At 36.2% G+C, this 25,641-nt stretch overlaps 4 protein-coding genes across 5 annotated transcripts; 2 read left to right on the top strand and 2 right to left on the bottom strand.

Moving 5' to 3' along the window:
* Positions 1-106: 106 nt before the first annotated feature.
* Positions 107-1,857, top strand: CHOp24 (transmembrane p24 trafficking protein CHOp24). Its single transcript, XM_043422613.1, has 3 exons — positions 107-612; positions 1,111-1,463; positions 1,638-1,857. Exons 1-3 carry the CDS (start codon positions 486-488, stop codon positions 1,785-1,787), a joined length of 630 nt encoding a protein of 209 aa, XP_043278548.1. The 5' UTR covers positions 107-485; the 3' UTR covers positions 1,788-1,857.
* A 2,921-nt stretch (positions 1,858-4,778) lies between these two features.
* Positions 4,779-12,209, bottom strand: LOC122412779 (F-box/LRR-repeat protein 14-like). The gene has a single exon (XM_043422607.1). The coding sequence runs from the start codon at positions 10,128-10,130 to the stop codon at positions 8,511-8,513; it is 1,620 nt and encodes a 539-aa protein (XP_043278542.1). The 5' UTR covers positions 10,131-12,209; the 3' UTR covers positions 4,779-8,510.
* Positions 12,210-14,226: 2,017 nt separating this feature from the next.
* On the top strand, positions 14,227-17,700 carry abo (de-etiolated protein 1 abo). Its single transcript, XM_043421628.1, has 8 exons — positions 14,227-15,221; positions 15,439-15,576; positions 15,762-15,906; positions 16,004-16,112; positions 16,356-16,548; positions 16,628-16,911; positions 17,200-17,406; positions 17,492-17,700. Exons 1-8 carry the CDS (start codon positions 14,814-14,816, stop codon positions 17,673-17,675), a joined length of 1,668 nt encoding a protein of 555 aa, XP_043277563.1. The 5' UTR covers positions 14,227-14,813; the 3' UTR covers positions 17,676-17,700.
* A 3,578-nt stretch (positions 17,701-21,278) lies between these two features.
* On the bottom strand, positions 21,279-25,627 carry LOC122412121 (5'-deoxynucleotidase HDDC2). 2 transcript variants are annotated; one of them, XM_043421443.1, is made up of 4 exons: positions 25,428-25,627; positions 24,489-24,613; positions 23,034-23,202; positions 21,279-22,652 (listed from the first exon to the last, which is right to left on the bottom strand). In XM_043421443.1, the coding sequence occupies exons 1-4, from the start codon at positions 25,476-25,478 to the stop codon at positions 22,419-22,421; spliced, it is 579 nt and encodes a 192-aa protein (XP_043277378.1). In that variant the 5' UTR covers positions 25,479-25,627; the 3' UTR covers positions 21,279-22,418. The 2 variants fall into 2 exon arrangements, with proteins under 2 accessions (XP_043277378.1, XP_043277379.1); XM_043421444.1 differs by having other exon boundaries at positions 25,417-25,555.
* Positions 25,628-25,641: the final 14 nt, after the last annotated feature.

The raw sequence follows: 25,641 nt of genomic DNA, 5'->3' as shown, positions 1-25,641 counted from the left end.
TTTTTGGCGTGCCGCCCACCGGCGTGTGCAAAACAGATATAGTCTAATATTTTTATTTATACGATGGAAGCGAGAGCGTTGAAATTTATTCCCCTTATTTCAACGATGAAAATCCGAAACTCGAATTGCTAATTGGTTGCAAACATCTTCCGGATCGAAGAATAATTGCTGATTCGGGCTGTCATCACAGCTGTAAATATATTTGAAAACTCGCCTTAGGGTTACGAGAAACGGAAGAACGTGGCGTTATTTCTATCATCGTTTTGACAAAACTCGCACTCCCTTCCTTGACATACGGTGATAGTGGATACCTGTAATTAACGAGAACGAGTATATGAAACCAAAAAAAATATTTATAGAAAACTAAAAAACAAATCGGAAACAAATCGTAATATCGAATTAACAATAGTTTCAAAATTTCTCAACGGAATAACACGTATTTTTCCTAGTGCGCGATAAAAAAGGACTTAACCTCAATTTCGAAGATGAAAAATTTCCTTTTATCGTTATTGTTGTTGGGCCTCCACTATCGGGCGAATGCATTTTCTATTACGGTCGATTCACATGCCGAAGAATGTTTTTTTGAAAGGGTCGAACTCAACACAAAAATGGGTAAGGTCATTCTTTTTCCAAATAATAACATCGTTAATTTTGCGATCTCACGATTCTAACTTCTCGTTATTTATGAATGAAAAACATGTTTTTTAGTATTATTAACAAAAGTTTTACGTTCAATTATTAATGAGGTGAAAGTTCTTGTCAAGTATAATGCTTCAACATTAGAATTTGATATTTGAATTTGCCACGTGCCATGTTTTTGCCACGAGGGCAATTTTCTCAATTGTTGTATTATTTTTTTTTTTAAAAAGCAAAAAAGCAACTCTTTATCCAGAGACGTGGCAGTGTCATGACGCAAAGTATTAAAAAGAAAAATTTAGGTAGAGCGAGTAAAAACGGGCCGTATATCTTTATTTGAGATCGGTCGATTTTCCCTTGTGAAGTTGAGGTAGCCGCCATTTGTAGGAAATGAGTCGGATAAAAAAAATGAAAGTCCCATATGACAACGTGATTTTAAAATGGGAATTGTAATTAACAAATTGTATTATCCAGGTCTCACGTTTGAAATAGCAGAAGGGGGGTTCTTGGATATCGACGTAAGAGTGGTTGGTCCGGATGGTTTAGCAAGACTGCAGGGTGAGCAAGAAGGTCAAGGAAGATACACTTTTGCTGCCGATGTCCCGGGCGAATATACTTATTGCTTTAGCAATAAGAAGAGTACGCGCACACCTAAAGTGGTAATGTTTAATATGGAGGTCAGCGAAGCGCCAAAACCTGTAGCCGAACATGAAAAGTCTGCCGACGGTCATGAAGCTACGAACGGCAATCCTGCGAGCTTGGATAGCATGATTAAGGATTTGAGCGCAGGCCTGCGGGAAGTCAAGAGTCAGCAGGAGTACATGCAGGTAAAATTATGAGAGTTGCTAACAATTTGCCAGTATGACAGTTGAATTTGGTGAATAATTTTTCTCTCAAATATTCATTGAATTTCATTGGAAAATGAATTGATAAAAATATGATCGTAGAACCAATAAAATAGGTCAGAGATTTGTATTATGCCAAGATTATTTTGTTTACAGATTCGGGACAGAATTCATCGTTCCATCAACGAGAGTACAAATTTCCGTGTTGTACTGTGGTCCATTTTTGAGGCTACTGTGCTCTTAGCAATGACTTTGGGTCAGGTATACTACCTCAAACGTTTCTTCGAAGTGCGCAGAGTAGTTTAATGTGCTTTTAAAATAAACATACATCTATAATATAATATGAGAATAAATCGAGTGGAATTTCCTAAATGAAGTGCCGTTTTTTTTTTTTTTTTTATACACGTTTGTAAAATATGCTTTCATTTCAATTCCTCTTCCCGTGATAAACTTCAAATTTGTACATATTTTTTATGTATTCAATTAGAATGTAATACTTAATAATAATAAATTTCTCGTGCTGTTGTATATTCGTAAAGAGATTGATCAATTGTAGCGAGTATTCGTTTAATAGTTTTACTATCGGTGTAGATAATTTCGAAAGTATTTTGGATGTTTTCGACTTACGATTCCATCAGTATTTTTATAGGAAATTTTTTCTCTCAAACATAAGCTAAAATCTGAGACAAGTTTGAAAGAGTGATGAATAGTTGTGAATGGAAATTTGGGAAATTTTTAACGATCGAGGGCCTGGTTTTACATTCATGTTTCGTATGCCTCTGCGAATGCGTTGATGGGGAAATGTTGCGCACGAAACTTTAGAACGATATATAAATATATGCCGATTTCACCCACCTCTTCACGAAGGCTGCGTACATACATACCAGTTGTCCTAAAAATTTTTTAAAATACGAGAAAAAGAGTAAACGGAGCGTTAGATTTGGAAAAAAATTAAGAACCTCTTTCATGTACGAATTTATATGTTACATCTTATGTAGATAATAATATCTTCTAGAGTCGTGTTGAAGAAAAAAATGGCTCGCGACTTTTTTAAACCCAAAACCTTAGCATCTTCTGCCTCGCAGAATTACAACTGACACGTTTCAATTGACGTGCGTCAATTTTTTGCGACATTTCGATGTAGAATTTTACCGTCTTCCACACCTCGCAAAATTCGAATTGTCATATTTCGGACACATTGTATATCGATTCTTTTCCTTCGGCTTTTCAACGTATATGTATATATATTGAGAAAGAGGTAGCAGCCTATACGGAGATATGGTCTAGCAACTCAAGGCAACCCCTCTGCATCGCCAATCGATTACAATAGCGCACCTAACGTTAGGGTGGCATTCACCGAGAGAAATTATATATACAAGGGCTGTATTTTCAACTCCCCCGAAAGGGTAAGGCTTTCGAGATCTTTCGTTCACAGACGGACTGATTAATCAACGTTTCTTCATTCCTTCGATCTCTTCGATGTTTTTAAACTTTAGTCATTTCTCATAAAAATATAATAAAAACTTCCCAAGAATAAATTGATCTATATATATATATATATATATATTTTTTAACAATATGTACAACTATAATCTGTTATATAATAACATTAACGATGTATGGTACAAAAGTCTAAATAATTAGAAATTGATCAAATTTGGTGATAATTTTCTTCAACATCAAGTACGAAAACACAATTTTTTTCAAAATTTTCTTCTGCTTGGTTATCGAGTAATTCTTATACCCGGAATATGGAAACGCTATGCTTGTACACGTGAACTTTAGTGATCAATTACTCGATAACTGTACAGAAGAAAAATCTTAAAAAATTTGTATTGTCAAATTTGGCACTAAAGAATATGTTCACCACATTTTATAAAATTTTCATGATTTTGAAATTATTTATGTTCTTAGGATGGTTTAGCATGGCAACATTGTAAGCCAAATATCCTTAAATAATTTTGCTCAGGGATTTAAGGGAGTGATTCAGAGCGGGCATCCAGTGATGGTTTGTGATATATATTTGAGCAGCGAATTTTGGTCTAATTTTTCGTTGAGATATTTCAACAAATCTTCTTTGTTGATGACAAAGATTCGAAGATTATTTAAAGAGAAGCAGCAGAGTTTAGTTACCGTGTAACAATAAGCGAGGCTCTATTTCTGAGTAACTTTTCACTGATTCGATCGAATTCTCTCTGCCAAAAGACAATCCATAATTATATATATATTTTTTTTCTCCGATTGATCATCCTACTCGAGGAATTAAAATTGAGCGATTAATAAATTTGATTATTGTTGGAATTAGATGATAAAAAATGGCGATGGGATTTATGTATTCGTATCCTGGTCGTAATGCATGCTTCCTGCTCCCAATCTTGGTCGGTCGGTGTTCCTTCGATCCAATGGCTCGGAGGCTCGAGCCAGACAGTCACGAGAATACACTAGGCGTTTCACGTACAGGCGAGGCCAATATTTTTTCCAACGCCGAATTGAGCAGTTTTATCAACTAAGGGAAAATAGCTGATGCAATAAAATATGAACCAATTGAGATTTAATCGGAGTTTCGCTTAGTGAAATTGTCTATTTTTCATTGATTGATCATGTCTCACAGATTGAATGACCTCATTACATTTGTTATGTAATTAATCACTTTAATGGCGCGTGATTAATTATGACTATAGAAAATCGCCTTTAATGGATCTTTCAAGAACGGAAAAAATATTAATAATTATTCGAGAGAAATCTCGGAAATGGTCAACATCGTTGAGTGCCCAACACATATGACGGGACTCTTATGAATTCAACGAAAAACCGGTTTGACCACGATTGATGGTGAACCAATCGAGATTAAAAAAAAAAACGAGAAAAAATCGAGTTATTATAGAATGTTTATCTGCACGCGCTTATTTTGCGCGTAGCTATGCAATAATAAAATCTCTAGTCGATGAAATAGGAAATATACGAGAAAAAACAAAAAAACACCTGATTTCTTGAGTGTTTTTATTGACTCACTGAAATTTTATTCAAATAATAACATTCGATCATTCGATCATCAAATTTCAGTTCTGAACGTTCGCAATTAGGAACAAAAATTAAATTAAATTTTTCTTTTCGTATCACTTAGGATCACATAAATATGGAAATCAAGTCACAGAGAGAAAGGATTCGAGGTTATACGAAACTTCAAAAATTCAGATCCATCACAACGTTGGAATAATTTTAGTATTTTCGTCTTAGAGCTATGCAATTATAATAGAACCTTTAAGTGCTATGGTATAGGTACAGAAAAACATAATATGAGACATTTATGAAAATAATATATTTCAACAAGAAATTGTACACAAAAAAATATTACAGGATTGAATTTATGCATTCGAAATATCATTTTCGATGCTATTTTTTTTTTCTATTTATTTATTCATTCATTCATTGTTGTTGTTGTTATTATTATTATTATTATTATTATTATTATTATTTTAATTTGCTTCGCTCACTCGATTATACGGTAATAGTACCATGTTTTCCACGAATTTTTAATATATTTAACGCTACAAATGTCATTTAGTCATCGATTGCCATTTTATTTTCAGTGACATTCGAAAGCATATGTAAATATGCTATTTTGAGTAAATCCTCAAGGGTGCCTTAAATGACTAACATTTTTTTCTAAATGAACAAAAATTCAAGTCGATATATCATTGCCCCGATTCGTCTCTGTTTTCATTCGTATTCATTTTGGGTTTTCTTTTTTTTCATCACGAACTATCAATATTCCATTAGCTCATCTAAAAATAACAAAAACAAAATGTTTTTTTTTTTTTTTTTCGGTTAATTCGTGCAGCACGTTAGTTCAACTCACAACGAACGGCGATTTATCTCTTACAAAATTGAAAAGGAAAAGGAAGTAAAACGTAACCAGAATCGGATGGAAAAAAAATCGAAATTTCGCTATTTTATTATACGGAATCATGAAAATCGAGCTGGGGCGATTTCTTCTTCCATCTCTAAACCATTCTCATTCACCGACGCAGTCTATCGTTCGCGATGCTATCTAAAATTTATTCATTCTAAAAATCAACTGAATATTCATCGCTTTCCGTTCTATTCGCTTTTTTTCACGCCCTCGATATTTTTTTATTCAACGAAGCAGTGATAACGTTAAATCGTTTGGTTTTCAGAAGCAATTAAATAAAGTCACGTCGGATTCCAAATTTCCGGTACCACGATCACTCGAATTTTTTTTCCAAGATCCAACTTTTTGGAGAATTTCATATCAGAGCATCATCCGGAAATGCCCACTTCCGGTGGAAGGAAAAAAAAATTTGCTTTTCCAATTTGTCGATGCTCAACTCAAATTTTAACTTTTAAAGAGCAAGCGAAAATTTATTTTTTCTTCTTTTTTGTTATTTGGTAAGGCCACTTTTTTTTTTTTACAAAATTAACACAACTTTGCAAGAAAAAGAATTTTATGTGAGAGAGTGAATAAAATTTTATTATTTCTCGTTATTCCCCTCGTTAGTCGAACTATTTCACAATTTATTTGTGTCCATTCCATATTGTATCCGCCCATTGTTTCTTTCCACTTTATTCTAAAAACAAAAACAATTCTTAATGCTAAAACGTTTTTCCCTTATTGCCTAAAAAAAAAAAGAAAAAAAAATATTCAACTTTTTCAAATTTCAATCGCAGTTCCAACAATTCGACATTCTTTCCAAATTCAACCCACAAACTCAAAATCATTTACACATCTGGTCGTTTTATTTTTTATTCTTTTTTTTTTACGTAAACGGAATTTTCCCATTTGATTTGATCGCCATCGCGATTTTTGACGCTCGCCGTCACACTTTATCTCGAAATTCAACTATTTCTTTCGCACACTACCTAATATGACAGCAATAATAATAACTCATAATTATAAAGGTTTGATTACTATAAAACCATAGTGAAAAATAAAACATAATTATATAAAGATTAATAATCATATCGATAGCATTGATAATGATGCTAATAATAATAATAATAATAATAATAATAAACGTGAAGAATATTCCGTTCATACTCCGCAATAATGTACAATCAAATATTCACAAGTCGTCATTATATTATAATGCCAAGAAAATTTCGTTGTTCGCTCCAAAACATTCGCCAATGGCTCGGAAATATATACTGAATTTTTTTTTATAAAAGATAATGAGAAATGCAGTTTAAACGAATGAAAAAATTCAACAAATGGGGTATAGAAAAATGTCCAGAGAGAGAATCTTTGCGATATATCACAATTACAATGAAACAACGAATATTAGGTATGGATAATATTATAAGTGAGAGTGAATTATTAGAAAATTCTGTATGAAAAAAAAAAACAAAAAAAAAAAAACATTAGAACACTAATGTTGGTTAACGCCAATAAAATAGTTTTTCATCGAGACAGAACCAATTCTTTTACCAGACAATGAAAAATGGTCGGAAAATAGTGTAGTAAAAGAAATTGAAAACATGATTAATCGGAGTTGATGACAAATGAAAGCAAAAAACGATACGAGAGAGCAAAAAAGAAGAGTCAGGAAAATTTCGACGATTTATCACAATTTGTTGTTTTTGTTTTGTTTCTTTTCGTAAAAAATATGAGCAAACAAAACCGTGCAAGACGGATCTTATCAATAATAATAATAATAATAATAACTATCGCATCATTCGCTTTGCATTCGTAAAACAAAATAAAAACAATCGTATCTTCGCCACAGAGATTAAAAAAAAACATTTCGAGTGGAGAAAACGTTGGAGCCGAAAATTGAGGGGTTTCTCGCGCGATAATTTAGAACTTGGGACGAAGGGCTGGGGCTGTTTATGCGGATACAATTGAAAATTGCAATACTAACGGTAATTTGCAAACGAGGTAGAAACGATTAATTCGATAACTCTTATCATTATCATTGTTTACATACATTTTTTTTCCTATGCTTGATAAACCTTATGCCTCATATCGCTGGGGGCTCATTGGACTCTTTCTCGTCCCGGAGATGTGTAAAATTAAAAAAGTTAAATTCCTTTAAAACTCTCGATCGCGTCTTGGCCCGAAATGGAAAGTCAAAGACGTTCGGCATTTTCCGAGCTCGAAATTGGCCAGGAACGAAAAACAGGATTTATTCATGACGTTTTCTTCGTTTCGAACGAATTTTCCCAATTTTCCATTTCAAGTAGTCGACGACGACGACGCACACCCCTTTTGTGAAACGAGAGTTTCCAATTAAATGAGTTTCAACGAGATCACGTTGCGAGACTATTCGATAAAAAGATCGCCAGCTTTTGGTACGAAAATTAAAACGGATACGTGGCGACACCTTTCATCGAGAGAGGGCGACACGCTTGGGCCAAAAAAAAACTGAGCTATTTTTATTATTTGGATAATTAATTTACGTTGATGGAGCTCATTCTACAATTATTTTCGACCTGAGTTTATCAAGATCTCTTTAATGAGGAGGAAAAAAAGAAAATAAAAGAAAAGAAAACGAAGTAACAGGTGAAAGACCGAGCGTGGGGCCTTCTCGTCTTTAACCTCAAAAATCCAAAGCTTAAAAAGCCAAAGGCTCGCGAGTCCGTGTCGCAAGCGCATACACAACAGAGCCGCAGGAACAAAGTTGGAAAAGGAGAAAAGAACGACGACGAGTTGTTATCGCAAGCCCTTTCGCAGTGAGCACACGAGCGAGTCCGTACAGTATTTAACGCGTGATTTCCGAGTGGATTGGGAGTTAAATAAAAAACTAAAGTAACGTTAAATATCCTACTTAGTGACTTAAAGCTCAGCACCGATGAAAATGGATGAATAATCGAATATTCCAAGTTCACGCGCGATTAGTGCAATGCAATGTAAGAACGAAAAAAGGTATGAGCATTTCTCGGGAATGTTTAGACCCCGCCGAGGGCAAAACAAAAGAGAAAGGTTTGTTGAAAAAAAGAGGAGTTGAACTAACTTTTAACAGGGTTCAAGAGTTTTTAGATAAGTCGGTGATGGGGAGAACGGGGCGCGCATCACCGCACGTGCCACAGGCCAAGATTCAACGAACTAAGCTGGGGCAGTTTCATAATGCTCTCCAAGCCACTAGGAGTCATTCTACTGCAACCATAGAGATCGATGCACTTGAGATGTTTCATGCTCTCGGCAATGGTGTTGAACCCCTTGTCGGTTATTCTGCTGCATTGTCCGATATTGAGGGTTTCAAGATCGTGGAGTGTTTTAGCTATTTTGCAAATGCCCTCGTCGCTGATTTGGCATGCGGAAAGAGAGAGCGATTTGAGATTGAAGAGTCCCTGGGATACGTGGACGAGGGCCTGGTCGCCAATTTTATCGCAGAAGGAAACGTCCAGGGAGGATATTCGGCTGTTGCCTTCCGCGAGATAAGCCATTCCAACGTCGGATATGTTGTCGCAGGAGCGAAGATTGAGCTCGGCGAGGGTCGGCATTTTGGCGAGATGCCTCAGTCCAGAATCGGTGATGGATACGCAGAACGAGAGATTTATTGACTTGAGGACCGGCAATCCAACGGAAACGTGTCTGAGAGCCTCGTCGCTCAGTCGCTGGCAGTCCTGAAGTCCGAGATGCTCCAGGGCCAAGTTTCCTTCGGCGGTTTCGCGATTGAGCCCGGCGACGTGAGCGATCCCCTGATCCGAGATGTGCCAGCAGCTTCTCAGATCGAGTCTTTTGAGCTTCTTCAGTCCCCATGCGATCAGGAGCAGCCCCGTATTCGAAATATTACAACAACCCCCCAATTCGAGGGCCTCGAGGTTCTTCAGGTGCTGGGCTATCCGGCTGAGGGAGTCGTCGGTAACTTGTTTGCACAGGGAGAGATTGAGCTCGGTGAGAGAGGGAAAGTCCTGGGACAAGGCATTACCGAGGCCCGAATCGGTAACGTTGTAGCACCCGGAAAGATTGAGAGACTCGAGATTGGGTATGCCCTTGACGACGTCCCCGAGGCCCCGTCTCAGCGACAATATTTGTACCCTTTTCACCCCGCGTTTGACCAAACTCGCGAAAAGTGCGTAGGCCTGTTTTCTGAGATGCAAACGTGCCTCGACTCCCCGCCAGACGGAACGGTGGTAAGCGGCGTCGCGCCAAGCGACGCAGACCTGTGCAGCTCGGCCTTTGTCCCTTACGTCCAAGTGGCTGAATATAAGGGCCAGGATCTCGGGGTACAATGACGATATGTGGGTGCTCGTAGAGTTGCTTCGTTTGCACAAATCATTCAGCAGCCTCGATATTCCCTGGCCATCGTAGCTCGAAAGATCCGTTGTTCCACCGTTCGAATAACGATCCCGGGAGTTGAGCGAGTTGTAACCGTTCCCCGGGCTTCCCTCGATCGGGTAATCCCCGTCTTTGTCCCCGAGACCGCTGCAACGACGCACGACTCCGCCGACCCCGCCGCCGCCGGCTGTGCCGCCATTCTCGCCGACACAACCGGCGTGCGTTGGATTCTTAAGCGGCAGCGTGCCGTTATCGGAGGAACCGGTGAGAGCTAGGTGAGGCTGATGCAAATGATAATAGTGACCGGACCTGTGCTGCAACAGTGTCGTGCACCCGCCTCTCGTCGCAGTCGTTGTTGTTCCCGTCGTCAGGCCTGGTAGTTCAGTCATCAACAGCTGACTATCTTCCATTATGGGCCCGTTGCTCGCGCAACGGTCTCTTCTTCTTTCCTCTTTATCTTCACGATTTAATATTCTTCAATTATCTAGTTTTTTTATGTATGTTTCCTTTCCATACATTATTTCAACTCGAAAGCAATTATTTATGCTTTTTAACTTGCCGATTTTGCATTTAGTTTTATTTTTATTCTAAGCTTTGTTCAGTCTTTGATTGTCTTTTTTGTCTCACTTTTTCACACGATTATCAAGACACGCGGGTTCGAACGATTTTTTTCACTCGTTAAACTCGTGCTTTGGTGGTGCGTCGTTTTTTTTTTTTTTTTTTCAAGATTCTGCTCTTTCGGAACTAAAATTGTCTATGATTCGATTTTTTAACGCGCGAGTGCAATATTACATCGGCACTCATAATAAACGAACGGAAAGTCAGTTATTCCCGTTTCAAGGCTGTTTTTTTGAATATCAGCCTTTAGTTTCTTTCTCAATCGGTAGTTTCCACGAGTGCATCGAAACATGAGCACAGTGGGATCGTCGCTCCGTGCACTTGCTCCGCTTACGCGACGCTTCGCATGTGTCGAATATCCCCCCAAGTCTCCCTCGCGCACTACTCCTCTCTCTCTCTCTCTCTCGTTCGCCCTTTTCTCTCCCGGTGTCTTCGTATTCAGCACGAAGGAATATTCTTGTCGGCCCTCCAAGAAATTCCAAGAGAAAAATTCCGGAGAGTTTCAAAGGTTTCCGAGGGTGAAAAAAGACGGTGGTTAGAGCACAGGATCGCGCTTCGATCCTCGTAGATGAAATTTTTTCCCAACCGTTTTTCCTTTTTATATATTAAAAAGTCTATTTTCCCCCTAATTTATCACTCAAATCGGATGATTTCTTCTGTAAATATGTTTTTTTTTCTTTCTTTTTTTTCACCACTTAGCCGAGAACACACTCGCGCACAGCCATATACACGGAGGACACAGGATACTCGAAGCTGTCTGTCTCGCTCTCTCGTTCTCGACACACCTCGGCTTCACTCGAGCGAGTCGAATACCACAGCGCTGCGCGACACCCAAGAAGACCCCTAGTAAAACCAGGCTGGGCTCTCTCCTCTCTCTCTCTCTCTCTCTCTCCTTTCCCTGTCTCTCTTGTTTCCGTCAAGACTACAATAGCAGAAAGAGAGCGACCGAGTGATAACTCGTATAAGTGAGACACACACGCACACGGAATTCGAGGAAAAAATTAAACAAACACGTTGCAACCGAGAAGGAATCACCCACGAAAAGAATAAACTTTCGCGTCACACGTGTCCATCGAGCGCGCTACAGCAATAAAAACGAGCGTTCGCAAAAAATAATGTATTTCCTTCTTTTTATTCTTTTTCTCTTTTTTTTCGACGAAGCGCGTGTGTACGTTCCGTACGTGGGAGTAGAGAGAGATGCGGGGGAGGAGGCGATGTTAAAACGGACTTTTCGAGTCCAAACTCTCGTCACACGAATGTGCACACACTTTCAATTGCGTTTGTCGCTAGCGTTGCTACGTTCACGTCTTCATCGTCGAACCTCAGAGCTAACTTGCACAGTTTCCCTGTATTTCGTCAATTTTAAACATGCACACACTATCGTCCCCTCAAACACAGACACGACGACGACGACATAGCCACAAGCACGCATGTGTACTGACGAGAAATATTACGAGACGGTACCCACGCCATACGAAGCTCGGGGCCAGACTGATGGAAATATATAGAAAAGGAAGAAAGAAACGAAAGGCAGCGGTAGCAGCAGCACACACTGTACGATAGTACGATCAGCACGATCGAGACGACGAGGTCTCTGTCGCTATGGTGGCGTCCTCACTGAGTGAGAACAACCACGTCAGGTAGTTTCCTCGTCCCACCTTTCCCCTTGCCACCCCTTTACCTTGTGTGGCACATGGCCCATGCACTTGTGTAGAATCTCACAGAAAAAGTTGGCTGAAACGTATATACATGTACTCAAACGTATTCATGTACGTACTTTGTACATGCGTCACTTATATACTTATTCGTATTGATGTGTATACAGTAAAACGCGTATATTTACGCATCTGGTACATAATGTGCACTATACCCGCATGTATATATATCCATACAAGTAAAAAAGCATGAGGACGTTATGTGGAACAGAATCACGCAGGCGTGCGTCTCTTCACTCTCTTCTGCTCCAAGCAAGCTCTTGCTCCATGAACAGTGCGAAAGCGTAGAGCAAAAACGGGCACAGCTCGGCCAATGAGCACGCGTTTCGAGTCACGAATCCATGCTCATTGGCTGCTTCCTTTTACACTCGAGTCACGTGACCGCCTTGCCGGATATCGATTCGGGTTGTGCGGCGGCGGCATTTTTAAGTTTTCGCCAAAGGGGGCGGGGCAATCGTAATATAAACTGAACCACGTTCCTCTCTCTGGCGTGGGGTATATATTTATGTTTATCGAATGTGTGCGCGCGTATATATGTATATAATAAATAGACTGCGCGTAAGGATAACAAAGCCCTTCTCTCCCTAACCTTTCTCGCTGTCTCTCGCTCTGCGCGCTGTACCTCACCTTTTCTACCTGGCTACCTGCTTCCCTTACCTCTTATACCTGCTTACTTTTCTTTCCAACTGCAAATTCCGTCGCTTCGTCCTCCGACCCCTATTTCCCTTACTTCCATGTGGATTTGTTTTTTCCAAGTACACTCACGCGTTTTTTTAAATGATTCGGAGAAATTTGTGTTAATTGCACATACGAATTTTTGTAAACGTGTTTATTTTGGTCTGGAGACGGAGAAAACGACTTGAATAATTTGGAGTTGAGGTTTTTTTTTTTTAATTTACTGAACATTTTTTATGGATAATTAGGATTGCTCTAGAGTCAGTAATTGTGTTGAATATTTATGACAGATTTCGATTGCAAAAATTTTAACGCCCAAGCTCACTCTCGTAAGAAAGATCGAATAATTGCTAGAATGTTTTGAAAAAAATTCTATCTTTGTTGATGTTTGGTTAGAATCTAAAATTAAAATATGCCGAATATAAAATAAAATCACGCACAAAGGCGAAAACTTTGATTTGGGTTAAACCCAATCCTGTGTATTTTCGTTTCTTCTTATACAAGCCGATATATGTGGTTCAGAAAGCCTTTGCTTGGAAAATTCAATGAGACTTTTTTCAATGTACCTGTTTAAGGGTAAAGGAAGGGAGTCATGTCCGCCCCAAGGGGACACCTCATTCATTACGATGCAGCTGCATTTGGGATAAAAAAATCCATTGAAAAAATAGAAATTACTACCTGCGCATTTATAATATTGAGGAGGACTCGTCTCATAGGGAAAAACCAAGATCGCAATTACGAACAATTTATTTGTCAAAAAGTATTTGACCATCACTCCAAATATCTCTCAGAAATTTTATTAGATTTTCGATAAAAAAAAGTAAAAAGTAATTTTGTTTTTATTTTTTCATGGTTTATCAAATTACCTGATTCCGTAAGTTGTGACACCTCTGAAATGCTTTTTTCCGAGGTGACATAAAAATTTACTCAAAGGTGAAAATAAGAAAATTAGGGAAAGCTGAGGAAAATTGCAAACTCAAAACCGCGAAATGCAAGAGGGTAAAACTAAGCATTTAAAAATGATGCATTGTTTTTTTTGTGCATATGTTATGATTGAAAAACGAAGATTGGGACTTTATCGTGATTTTCAATCGAGTGCAGAGGCAGAGTAGTTTTTATTTCTCTTCATATATAATCGAATTTATTTTTGTCACCCGACGAATGAGCGGAGCAGGAATGGATGTGCCGCTGCCGCAGCCATAACATATATTTGTATACATCTGATGAAGGAATAATTAAATACCTGCACCTTCTCTGTATCAATGACGAGAAACGATGCCGTTTTTGCAATTAGAGAGGACGACGAGATGATTGTATTACTGCTATATTCAGAAAATAAGAGCTCATGACAAAACAATATTTCATTGTGATATATGGAACAAAAAAAATGATTGTCACCATACCCCAGAAAAGAGATATCCAGTGACGAAATCTTAGGGACTTTTGGTCGATCGTCGCAAGTCGCAAGCAAAATAACACCACACGTATACCGGTACATCAACATGATCAAAATATAACCTCTAAATAATCGTGACACGTCTTTCAACTTTTTTTATAAAACTGTTACAAGAATTTTTCGAGTTATTATAGTAAACAATTATTATTGATTAATAAAATATATCTCGTTTGAAATACAATAAGATAATGAAGTGTGGTTATAGGTGAAAGTTCGGCAACTTCCACTAAACTGTCGTCAGCAAAAAATGTTTCATTTAAATTATTTGGTCATAATCCTATGAATCTATCAATAACAATGAAAACTAATTTCTTTTTATGAAAATCAAACACGAAAGATCAACCAAAATTGAGTTTCATCATAATTTAATTTACAAGTCCATCGGCCAACATGAGATTGAGTTAATTTTAAAAAAATAAGAAATTAACTGAAAATGCAAATACTAGCTGAAAAAGTTCGAGTATGTTCCAGGTCCCAAAATATTCAAGTCTACAAGGCTTTCTAATTGACCTGTTTCATTTAATAAGAAAAGTATTTTTTCTACCAATCAAACTCACAGAAATGTGCCAAGCTCGTGGCTTACTTTCTGACCTGTAATTAAAGATTGTTATGGTACACATCGACCAAAGATGGCTGATCGAGATGCCAAGATTGAATTTGTGACATTGCCGTGTCCTGTACGGCCAAGGAAAATAGCGGCTCAAAATATAGTGTTGAGACTACAAAGACGAGAGACAATTGGTTGTCCGTTTCCAGGCACGCATGTACTAAATGCTAGGCAATTTTATCAAAATGTATTTCCCAATTTCACAGTCGTCAATGTTGAAAAACCACCCTGTTTTTTGAGAAAATTCAGTCCGGATGGACGATTTTTAATTGCGTTCAGCGCCGATCAAACATCGATAGAAGTTTATGAGTATCAGGGAGCTTCGGCTGCTGCTGATTTACTCGCTGACCTCAAGGGTGAATATGTTGGACACAAAAATGACGATCTCACCTTTCATATTAGAAACAATATTTTCCGCAGATTTTTTAAGGTACCTTTGACTATTAGTAATATATTTTTTTTAATTTTTATTTTCATAGTCTATTTTAACAATTTTTTTTGCCATTCCAATTTTTTGATGTTTGTTACTGTTTGATGGAGCGTATGAAGCCCTGTTCTGTAATACAAAACGTGTTTATAGTACTTGGATATTTTTTTAAAAAATCAGATTTCGTTGAAATTTTTTTCATGAACTCTCGTTTTTATAGGCAAAGTGGATTGTTAATGTAGTTCAAAGCAACGAGCAGCTGAATCGTGAATGCAGTCTCTTTACCGATGATGGACGTTATGTAATTGCCGGCTCTGCTGCTCACATTCCTGATGACCTGCGACCACATTTTTATCAGGTATACTTAAACTTAATTCCATAAATATTTTCCATCTTAAATATTTCTTCTTTTCATCAAGACATGGTACAAATGTTTGTATCGTTCATTATCAACGAATTACCAAAATTACTTAACATTTTCGTTTCATGATTGAAATAATCGTTCATAAGAATAAAATGATTAGTTGATCATTTATTTTGTAGATTTATACGAACAATGAGGCGCTGACGCCAAACCCTCGCTCGCCTCTCGAGGACTACAGCCTTCACCTCGTTGATTTGAGAGGTGGAAAACTCTGTGATAGTAGACACTTTAAAGTCGATAAGATTTATCTGTCGCATAATCAAGGTAGAGTCAAACAATAATTCACTGTTGAATATAAATGGTTTAAATGATCAGGCTAATAATTTTGAATAATTACTGTTCTCCATTACTTTTTTCGCAGGCCTTTATTTGTATAAAGATATTTTAGCTGTACTTTCGGTCCAGCATCAAACGATACATATTTTTCAAATTCTTGACGGAATGTTTATAAACGTGAGGACTATTGGCAGGTATGCAAAGTTTGAGTTCTTCATTTGGTTTTCAATAAAAATCAATCATATATGGAATTACTCATAATTCCATATACACAAATATACACAAAACTGTATGCCAGAAAACACCAAATTAGATTCAAAATCCTGAAAAAAAATATAATAAATTCGAGCAAAATAACATTGTCGGAGGTAACGTCTTTGGAACTCAACAGGTATGAAAAAATTAGAATTTACGAAATCTGTTTTTTTTTTTTTCAGATTTTGCCTGGAAGATGATGCTTATTTGGTCACGAGCGCATGGCCAGGTGTACATTCGCGACCTTTTAGAGACGCAACGATAAACAGCCTTAAACACAAATTGCTTGTTTATCTGTACAAAAGAGCAAAATATATTAGTGCAACGAGTCGAGACCCATACGAATTACGACGCTTTTATCAGTACTTTGATCAGGTGAGAAAAGCGTAAAAATCATTTGAAAAAAAAAAAAATTGAAAAAAACGTGATTCTGTTTTTTCTTATAATTTTCCAGCTCAAAGCTCTGAGAATGTGGAAAATGCAACTCCTGGACACGAATCATATTTTGGTTCGTTATGCCAGTGAAGAAGTGGCGACTTTACAAGCGAGCGAACCGAACGCCCAACCAGCGTTGCTTGTTGTTTATGATATGGTAACGGCTAAAGTTCTCGCCGCCTATGATAACGCATCGACTCAATTGTTGACCCTGTTTGAGAACTTCAGCGATTTTTTTCGCAACGCAAGAACCAGCACCGACTGTCAATACATGTGTTCACCATCCAATAATATTTATGCGAGGTATGGATTGGTTAATTAGAATCTTCTATTCGTGCCTAAACCTTGAAACTGAGTCGAGAACGACTCCAATCTTCTCCTTAGCATAAAACTTTATTCTTATTGTTAGGCGATCAAAGGGTTTTATTATATACAGTTATCTTCATTTTTCTATAACGAAGAGAAACACGTATGATAAAGTTAGAATCGGTGCCGCCTCAATGAAAAAATTCAATAAATCTGAAAGTTGAAAAAAAAACGACTTTCAAAGTGAATCGTGGGTATTTGAAACTGAAATTAATTACTCAACAGACTTATGCAGCAAAGATTCAAGCAAACTATCGTTAGCGCGAGATATGGCGGTTTAACCGAAGCAACTAAAAGATTGCTCGGCCAATTGCCAATCTCGGCTCAATCGTATTCGAGCTCGCCGTATTTGGATCTTTCCCTTTTTTGTTACGACGACAAATGGGTCTCGATGATGGAACGTCCAAAAGCTTGCGGAGAACATCCCATTAGGTAAAATTATCGAAAAAACGCTATTGCATCACTGTACGGTTCACTTTGCTGGTTTTTATTTATTAATTCGACAAACACTTTTAAGGTTTTATGCGCGCGATTCGTGTCTACTGAAATTTCGCATGTACGCTGGAATGCTGGGCCGATCCGCACCTGTCGTCGCCAGACGCTTGGTCGCCTTCACTTTTCATCCTACCGATCCTTTTGCCATTTCCGTACAACGGACCAACGCTGAATATATCGTCAGTTTTCATGTACGACATATATAGCTAAACAATTAATTGAAAAAAATCATTTTCGTTTTATAACTATATTATTTGTCCCTTTTCCATTTGCCTTTTTCAAATTAAATTTGAGAAACAATTTGGGGATTGCACTCAGACACAAAAATGAAGTCTTCCGATTTATTGACATATTTTTATTCGCGACTTTCAAGGAAATTGTTCATTTCCCCTGAGAATTTTTCTTCCCAATTGTGCCTCCTTAAAGAGGGATTTGTACGGATTCGGAATACGATATAGTGAAAATATTGAGTATCTGGAAACGTTATTTTTGAAATATCTGTGGTATCTGCGATAAGGAACAGTAGGCACCGGTCTCACTGATAAGTCTGTCGCTGTAACCAAAACGAGTTACCCCTGAGGAGCATGGTTTGGATCCATTGCGATGCTTCCTCGATTGCAGAAAAGATTGAATGCTTTATTCTTTTGTCATCCATCCTCATCTTGGTAGTGCCAATTTTTTAGTAACATGAGTTAATCTCAACGATGCCTAATACTGTGTTGTGTTGTCAGTTATTTTGTTCAATTCTTTCTGCTTCAGGTTGAATTTCATAGATTTCAGGACTGTTGTATTCCAAAATCGTGAGGTATTGACGAATTCTCTTTTAGTTATTATGGCTGTTTTGATGTTTTCTATCTCTTTCATTTAAGCAAAGTGCTAAATCCATATTAAAATATTTTTTCAAAAACAAATGAGAAATGTAAATCATCGAGGTATGTTTCATCCTTTCACATTTTGAGTCTTACCAAAACTTTTGGTGGTCAAACATGAGCAAATGATTTTATGAGATAAGTGATCAAATTTTCACAATTTTTTCAAGTGGGCCGATAACGATTCGTTTCCCATTAACAATATTCACTGAGAAACATTTTTGGTTCATAGTACCATATTTGCATGTTTCCCTGAGGTGATAAAAATATTTTTATGGTAACGCTCATTCAAAAAAATATGATTATATTTACTATATTTTATATGTCGTTTACATCAAGCGCATATATTAACAGCAACAATGGCCTTGCCAAAAATATATTGTGTACATGTCACCAAATAATAGTAATACTTTTGACGATCAGGTATTGTACTCTCGACTATATGCTCATGGTACACTTGGCAAAGATTTAAGGTAGACCACGGAGAGGAAGGATTTTAACAAAAAGAAAGAATTTCAACAAACCGAAGAAAATTGATTGACCTAAGTGAGACTCGATCCCGGGACTCTTGGAGTTCGAGTCTGGAGCGCTATCCACTGCGCTACCAAACGTTCTATAACTAGGATACAAGCAAACGCATATATAAGTCGTCATCACGGTTTATATAGAAGTTTTGTTTTTTTTTTCAGCTATAAAGTGTGTGATAGCGTAATGGATTGCGTTCCAAACTCAAACTCCGAAAGTTCGGGGTCGAGCCTTCCTCTGATCGACTTTTTTTTTGTCGCGTCGTACTTTTACTCAGGAGAAAGGTATAAATATCCCTTGCGGTATGGTTGACTTAACGATGACAAATAATCATCAATACCTGGAAGCACAAGTCTCCGCAAAATTACAAAAATTGTTCCTATCATGAAATATTATGATAATGCAATCATAGATATTAATTGCAATATGGATGGTAAAATTCAGTAAGGTTTATCCAAACATGAATATGATACAGTATACCATATTTTTCATATCCAAAACGACTTACTTATAAAGTTACTTGCATTATCTGATCATTGTAAAGATTTTTACCATGATTGTTAGTTACTTTTAAATAACACATGATCATCCACACCATAGAGATCATATGTTTTGATGATCATGACAGATATAGTTCATTTAACTATGGAAAAATTGTCCTAACAATATTTTTTGGTACATTTTACCATAGAGGTGATAACCATACGTGTATAGTAGCAGTAACCACTGCTTTTTTTCTCAGTATACTTTCAACCACCATGCAACTTCCTGTAGCATTTAAGGGACTACGAGGCAAAATTACGGCAGTAAAAGAATTTTCTTCTATTACTCTAAATCTGGTTTGAAGGTTTTTGTAGCAAAGTTCGGTTAATTTTCACGAAAATTTAATAACACTTTAAGAGGGTCACCCCGTGTGGAAACTGGATTTTTTTGGGGTTTTGATTAAGGTACATATGATGATACATATGTACCATAAACCATGGTACATATGATGATCTATCACCTTAAGAGTTCAGTCGGTAAAAATCCTGCTGCACGTTTTATTCCGAGTAGGTTGATATTTGAAAGAAAATATGAGTCACACGCTATTCTCATTTTAGTAGAGAACAAGGTGTAACTTTTATTTTTCTCAAAAAATTAAGGATGTCCGAGTAAAACGTGTAACCATTTTGCAGCTATCTCTCTCGCACTCACGCAAGCACAACGCAAGTGGTCGATCACCTTAAGGAAGCAAAATACCACTTAGAATATTCCAAGTTTCCCTCCAATTGATATAATGAATTTTGGTTCTGCAATGAAATGTAATGCTTATATATGACTTTTTTTTCATATAGTTGTTGGATCTCTGGAATATTCTAAAGTGATATTTTGCTCCTGTAGAAATAGTTCATTTTCCTGTTTGAATTTCTAATTCGTTCCGTAGGAAATATTCCGGATTAACAATAAATATCTGGCCTTGAATTAATATAATAAATTTTAGTACTGCACATAACTAATAATTAAAGGGAAACTTTTTCAATTCATTCGGTAGTTCCTCTGTCAGAATAAAATTAGGAGGATGGGGGCATCGATTTTTGGAATGTTTTTAAGCGAGGTCTTTGGGTGCTATAGGATTGTAATGTTTTCGAGTGGCGTATTTGATTTTTTTTCACGGTTTAAAATAACTTTTAGTCCATATTTTTTCCTCCGAGAGGGGATTTGTTTGGGTATGATGATTTATCGAAAGAAAATCGAATACCTCGGGACATTTTGGGGTTTTTTTTTTTTTTTTTTACCAAGGAGTTGCGGAAATCCTTTTTACGGATTCCATGTAGTCTTACGGACTACATGGGTATGTGGGACTCTCAAAAAAATAGGCCTACCCACTAAAACCGCCACCTCCTTGTTGTCCTTCCCCCCAGCCAGGGACTATGTTGATATTACTTCTGACTGGGGGTTCTGTCTGTGTTCGTTCGTCCGTTCTGTCCCACCGTTATCGTAACGTCGCGTCACTCAGTCTGCTCAGTCATCCGTCAAGCAGCCGTCCGCGTTCGGGACATTTTGGGTTACCGTGCTTATACTTGGAGTCACACGAGCGTAAGTCGCTACGAATACACAGGACATACTCCCGCTTGATAATAATGTATATTATCTGATATCTGACGTTTGCTTTTATTATATTTATTTTATTAGTTTTTAAGCTTTTTGAGATCAAACAAAATATTTCAATCATTGAAAACTCGATTTCGGACGCAAATTTGAAACATTCGAAGACATAAAAATTGCATCGTTTAACAAATTTTATCGGACTGAAAATTCTCCGCGAAAAAATCGATTTTTTTTCTTGGAGTTCCAACGTGAATCGTTAGTACATCGGAAACAAAATAATTTTCCCAAAATTTCAGATTAAACGAAATTTAGATAGTGCTCAAGCCATTTTTCGAAATCTTCTTGTTATTGTTTCCCAACAGTATTCAGTCAAAATATTTTACTAGTTTTTAGAACAAATGAGGAAACTAGAAAATTCTCAAATTATAACGTCTTCGGCGGTGAAATACTAGATTTTTAAATGGAAAATTTGAATTCGGCAAAACACAGTTTTCTTTGGTATTTCCTCATTTTTGTACGATGCCCTGTCAAGTTTTCTTTATGTCTGTATGAAAAATACAGGAAGATTGAAACCAGTTGCTTGAGATAACACAAAAATGTTAGTTTCAATATGTCATTTTTTAAAATTATATTTTTGCAATTCTTTTACCCCTTCCTTTGTAAGAACGACAAAGATTGCCATTGTAGACACATGAGAAGCCACACGTTTTTTAATTTCATGATTTATAACTAAATACGCATAAAAAAAGAAATAAATTATGCGATACAGCCTTTAAAATTGTTTGAGTGTGACAACATTTAAAGAGATTCATGTTTCCATAGAAAATTAAAGCTTTCGGCTATCAGAGTAAAAAAAACGTTTTTTTTTCATCTGAAATTCTGTGTTCGTAATAATCAAAGTTCTAAAAAAAGTTCGTGTTTATATCCAAGTTTAAAAAAAAAAAAGTAAGATCAGCATAAAAAACTTTAGAAAAGTAAAAAAAGACCGCCAAGTATTAAAAGTTCGCGATTTTAGTTTCGAATGATCTTACAATATTTTTATTGCCAATTCAAATTTTCCTTCCCTGATATTACTGAGATGAGATAATAGGATGATTATAATCGGAAAAAAATGAAATCATTTTAACGTAGCCAAGAATAATGAATGGATGACGGTTTCTGCAGGAAATCACGTACATCCTTGAGATTCTTATTCTGATTTTATGCTAGCTCAGGATTATGATCGTTTTACACAATTTCACGAAATGTGAGTTAAAAAACATTAACATAATAACAAACTTTTAATACTTGTGATATAATACTAGTCAACCGATTAAATTCAACATGGACTGAAAAAAATATTTCCTGCCGAAAGTTCGTCAATTTTATGAAATATACTGTTTTCGACCACTTAAATGAAAAAAAAATCTGATAATATAGCAATGATACGACTGTTACTACAATCGTAAGCTGTTTGTACATTTGCATTTATTTTGTGTTAGGTAATGATTGATGTTTAAGCGCTCTCCTTTGTTCGTTAATTTCATCTGCCATTTTATTTATAAAAGGATGCCGAATTTGTCCATTGGTAGAACTGAAAAATTCCTCCAGCTTTCCTGGTGTATTGTCTCGTTTTTCGTATTCGAATGCTTGCATTATAAGATCGAGTCTGTCGAGGTCTTTAACGTATTTGGCTTCAGCTGATTCTTGAGATTCATACTCCTGCAATTAATTAAATGACAAACGGAATGATTCTATGAAATCATTAAAAAATTTTGTGATTAATCTAGTCGTCAAATAAGTCATTGAGCAAGTCGTTTCAAACGCTAGTAATCATTGTATCAAATAGATTTAAAAGACAATTTCAATTCTCAATTAAGTGATTTTTCCACTGTGACTCTTTAAATTGGATCCAAAATTTTATATAATTGAAAAAAATTAAAACAACTAAGCGAATATTGATTGAATTATCAACAATGTTTCCTTGAACAATGAAAGTTCATAATACAATTTTGTTCAAAATTCATGAGTATTCATGAGAAAAATGGAAAATCTAAAGTATGAGATTTTAAGTACTCGCATTCAAGAAACCGAAAAACTAACCCGGAAAAGGTTTAGTATTGGCAGCCCTTGATTGCCCAATAGTTTACATATTTCTTCCATTGCTTTGTTTTCCCTTTGATGTTTGTCTTCTATTGAGATACCACAATGTGGTGTGATGTCTCCCACAATACATTCTGCAAGATCATGTATAAGAGCCATTTGCATTATCCTGAAATCAATCATTTTGTTAAACAAATTGAAAAAAAAATTGCAAAGAAAAAGTAACAATTACACATTTAAGAAAATCATGGTATGCATTCATGGTATGCAATGAAAATATGCAAAATACTTTTCAATGACCAACATAATTTTAAATTGATCCTTTTTAATATTGTAACCTTTAAACCATACCCTTATACAAGCTCTTTAAATAAATTGGAATTTCATGACTTCAACTTACATTATTTTCAAGATAAACATGGAATCCAAAATGTTCACATAAGTGAATGGTTTTGGACAAAATTGCTTGTCCACAAACATGGCAATAATCAAATTATCCGTCAGTATTGAATTGACAAGAAAAATTTATTAAAAAAAAAAAAGTCTTTAATATTTTTCTGTAATTCGGATTTTTTTGGTAAAATTTGCAGTTGTTCATGGTTCAAGAGTTAATGATAATTGAATATTTTTCAATCTTTTTCAAATGTCTAATTAGAATCGAAGGGACCCAGTTAATTAAATAACAAAAATATATGTACAAAGCATGTTTAAGGAAGTTGAGGCTGTACAGTCATTTTTTTTACCCAAAAGTTATGACCTGTACCTTTCAAAAGTTAGGCCAGTTTACAGTTTGGCAATGTTGCATACACTTTAAAGAAAAGTTGGGGAAAAAAAGACGAAAAACTGGTGAAAGCTCAATCGAAAACACGAACGGTGACGATCCTAGCCTCAAAAAACTGCACGGGAAACAGATTATTATTAATATAATCTCAGCAAATCTCCTAATAAATCTGAAAAAAATTGACATTGTTCAGCAAGCCATGCTCATGTTGCCCAAAAAATTTCATATTTTTAGCATCATTTTTAACGGAGATATCACTGAATGTGTCTTGACTTCCATAAGATTACATGTAATTTGGCCCAAATTGTTATTGATTTTTCTCAGCAACAACGCTCCTAAGCTGTCTGAAAATTTAACTGATTTTTTTTTACACTTCACTTTATAAGATGCAATCGGTTTAAAAGCGATGACATCATTTTCATTCTAATGCCTCAACTTCCTTAATCAATCGTGGAAGATCCAAAAGAAGTATGTACATAAAAAGTGTGCATGGAAGAATTAAATGAATTTGAGTTTTTTTCAGGTAAATTCAATTCCAACTAGATGTAAGCAGTACACATATTATTCCAAATTTTGAAAAAAGTAATATTTGCAATTCATAAATTTGAAAACTGCTAAAATAAGTAAAAAAAAAAACAACTCCTTGAAAAAAAATGACATTCCTTGATACATACCGAGTTTTGTCCAAATTTTCATTACTGTCGACTAAAAAAGACAGCATAGCCATTCGATAGATATGTCCAGCAATTGTTTCAGGTTCAGCAATATCTTTCAATACCCAACCAGCTCTCTTCATATGCTGTAATGGTTAGATATGAGTATTGAGTGGATTGATTTCATATTGCTCTGGTAAAGAATCTCTGGCAGCAACTCGTCATAACATAATGTTTTTGTCTCTGAGTCGCTGCCGCGACTCTAAATTGATTTAAACGTGTACTATTCAAAGATTTCGATAATTTTTAGTAAATTGTGGTACATGCTCAAAGGTGATGGTTTTGGAAATTTTCTTCAAACTATACTTTGAAACGAGAATCTGCTCGGTTTAAGGTTTATTCATATTTCAATCTAAATACTCATTCATCATCGAAAAAAATAATATCTCCCCACCATTCGCGCCACAAAATAAATTTTAAGGTTAGGAAATTTGTATACTTTTTAACAATTTTAAGAGGATGGATCAGTCGGTATATCGTAACCGTGAGTGCGAAGGAGATAGCTGCAAATTTTGAAATCAAAATTCTTTGACACAGTTTGACCAATTAAAAGAAGGCTCTGTCAGTCGATTTTTACCATCGTTCTGCGTAGGCTGACAGAGCCTTTTTTTAATCGGTCAAACCGTGTCAGAGAATTTCAATTTCAAAAATTCCAAGTGAGGTTAGTCGACTGATCCATACTCTTAAAGAAGCTACAGTTTCAATGAACTATTTCATACGACTATGGATTTCTAATTTCCAAAATATATGCGTTAAAACAATGATAAAAAAAAAAGATTTTTGAAAAAAGAATAAATTAAAAGATAGTGAGTGCTCTTCACGAAAAAGTTTTTGCCGAACATCGAATTCGATTGTTACACTTTTATAAGTAAAATTATATGTGGTATACCTATCAATTACCTTGAGTCGACCAACTAATTCCATGAACTCGTGTAACTTTTTGATCTCCATTTCTCACGTTGTAACTGTTTTATTTTTTAATCTGGTGGTTCAAGCTTTTTTTCACACCGTTACCACCACGTGGCGCTGTGATATGATATGCTAATCTTCTTCAACTTTTTGGCTAGTGTCTCGTCTGTGAGTTTGGCGTGAGTGAGACTAGCCTGGCTACTGG

This window comes from Venturia canescens, chromosome 6 (assembly GCF_019457755.1).
Source record: "Venturia canescens isolate UGA chromosome 6, ASM1945775v1, whole genome shotgun sequence".
Taxonomy (NCBI): Eukaryota; Metazoa; Arthropoda; class Insecta; order Hymenoptera; family Ichneumonidae; genus Venturia; species Venturia canescens.
Note: the sequence above shows the minus strand (reverse complement) of the source record. Positions and strands in the feature narration are given on the sequence as shown.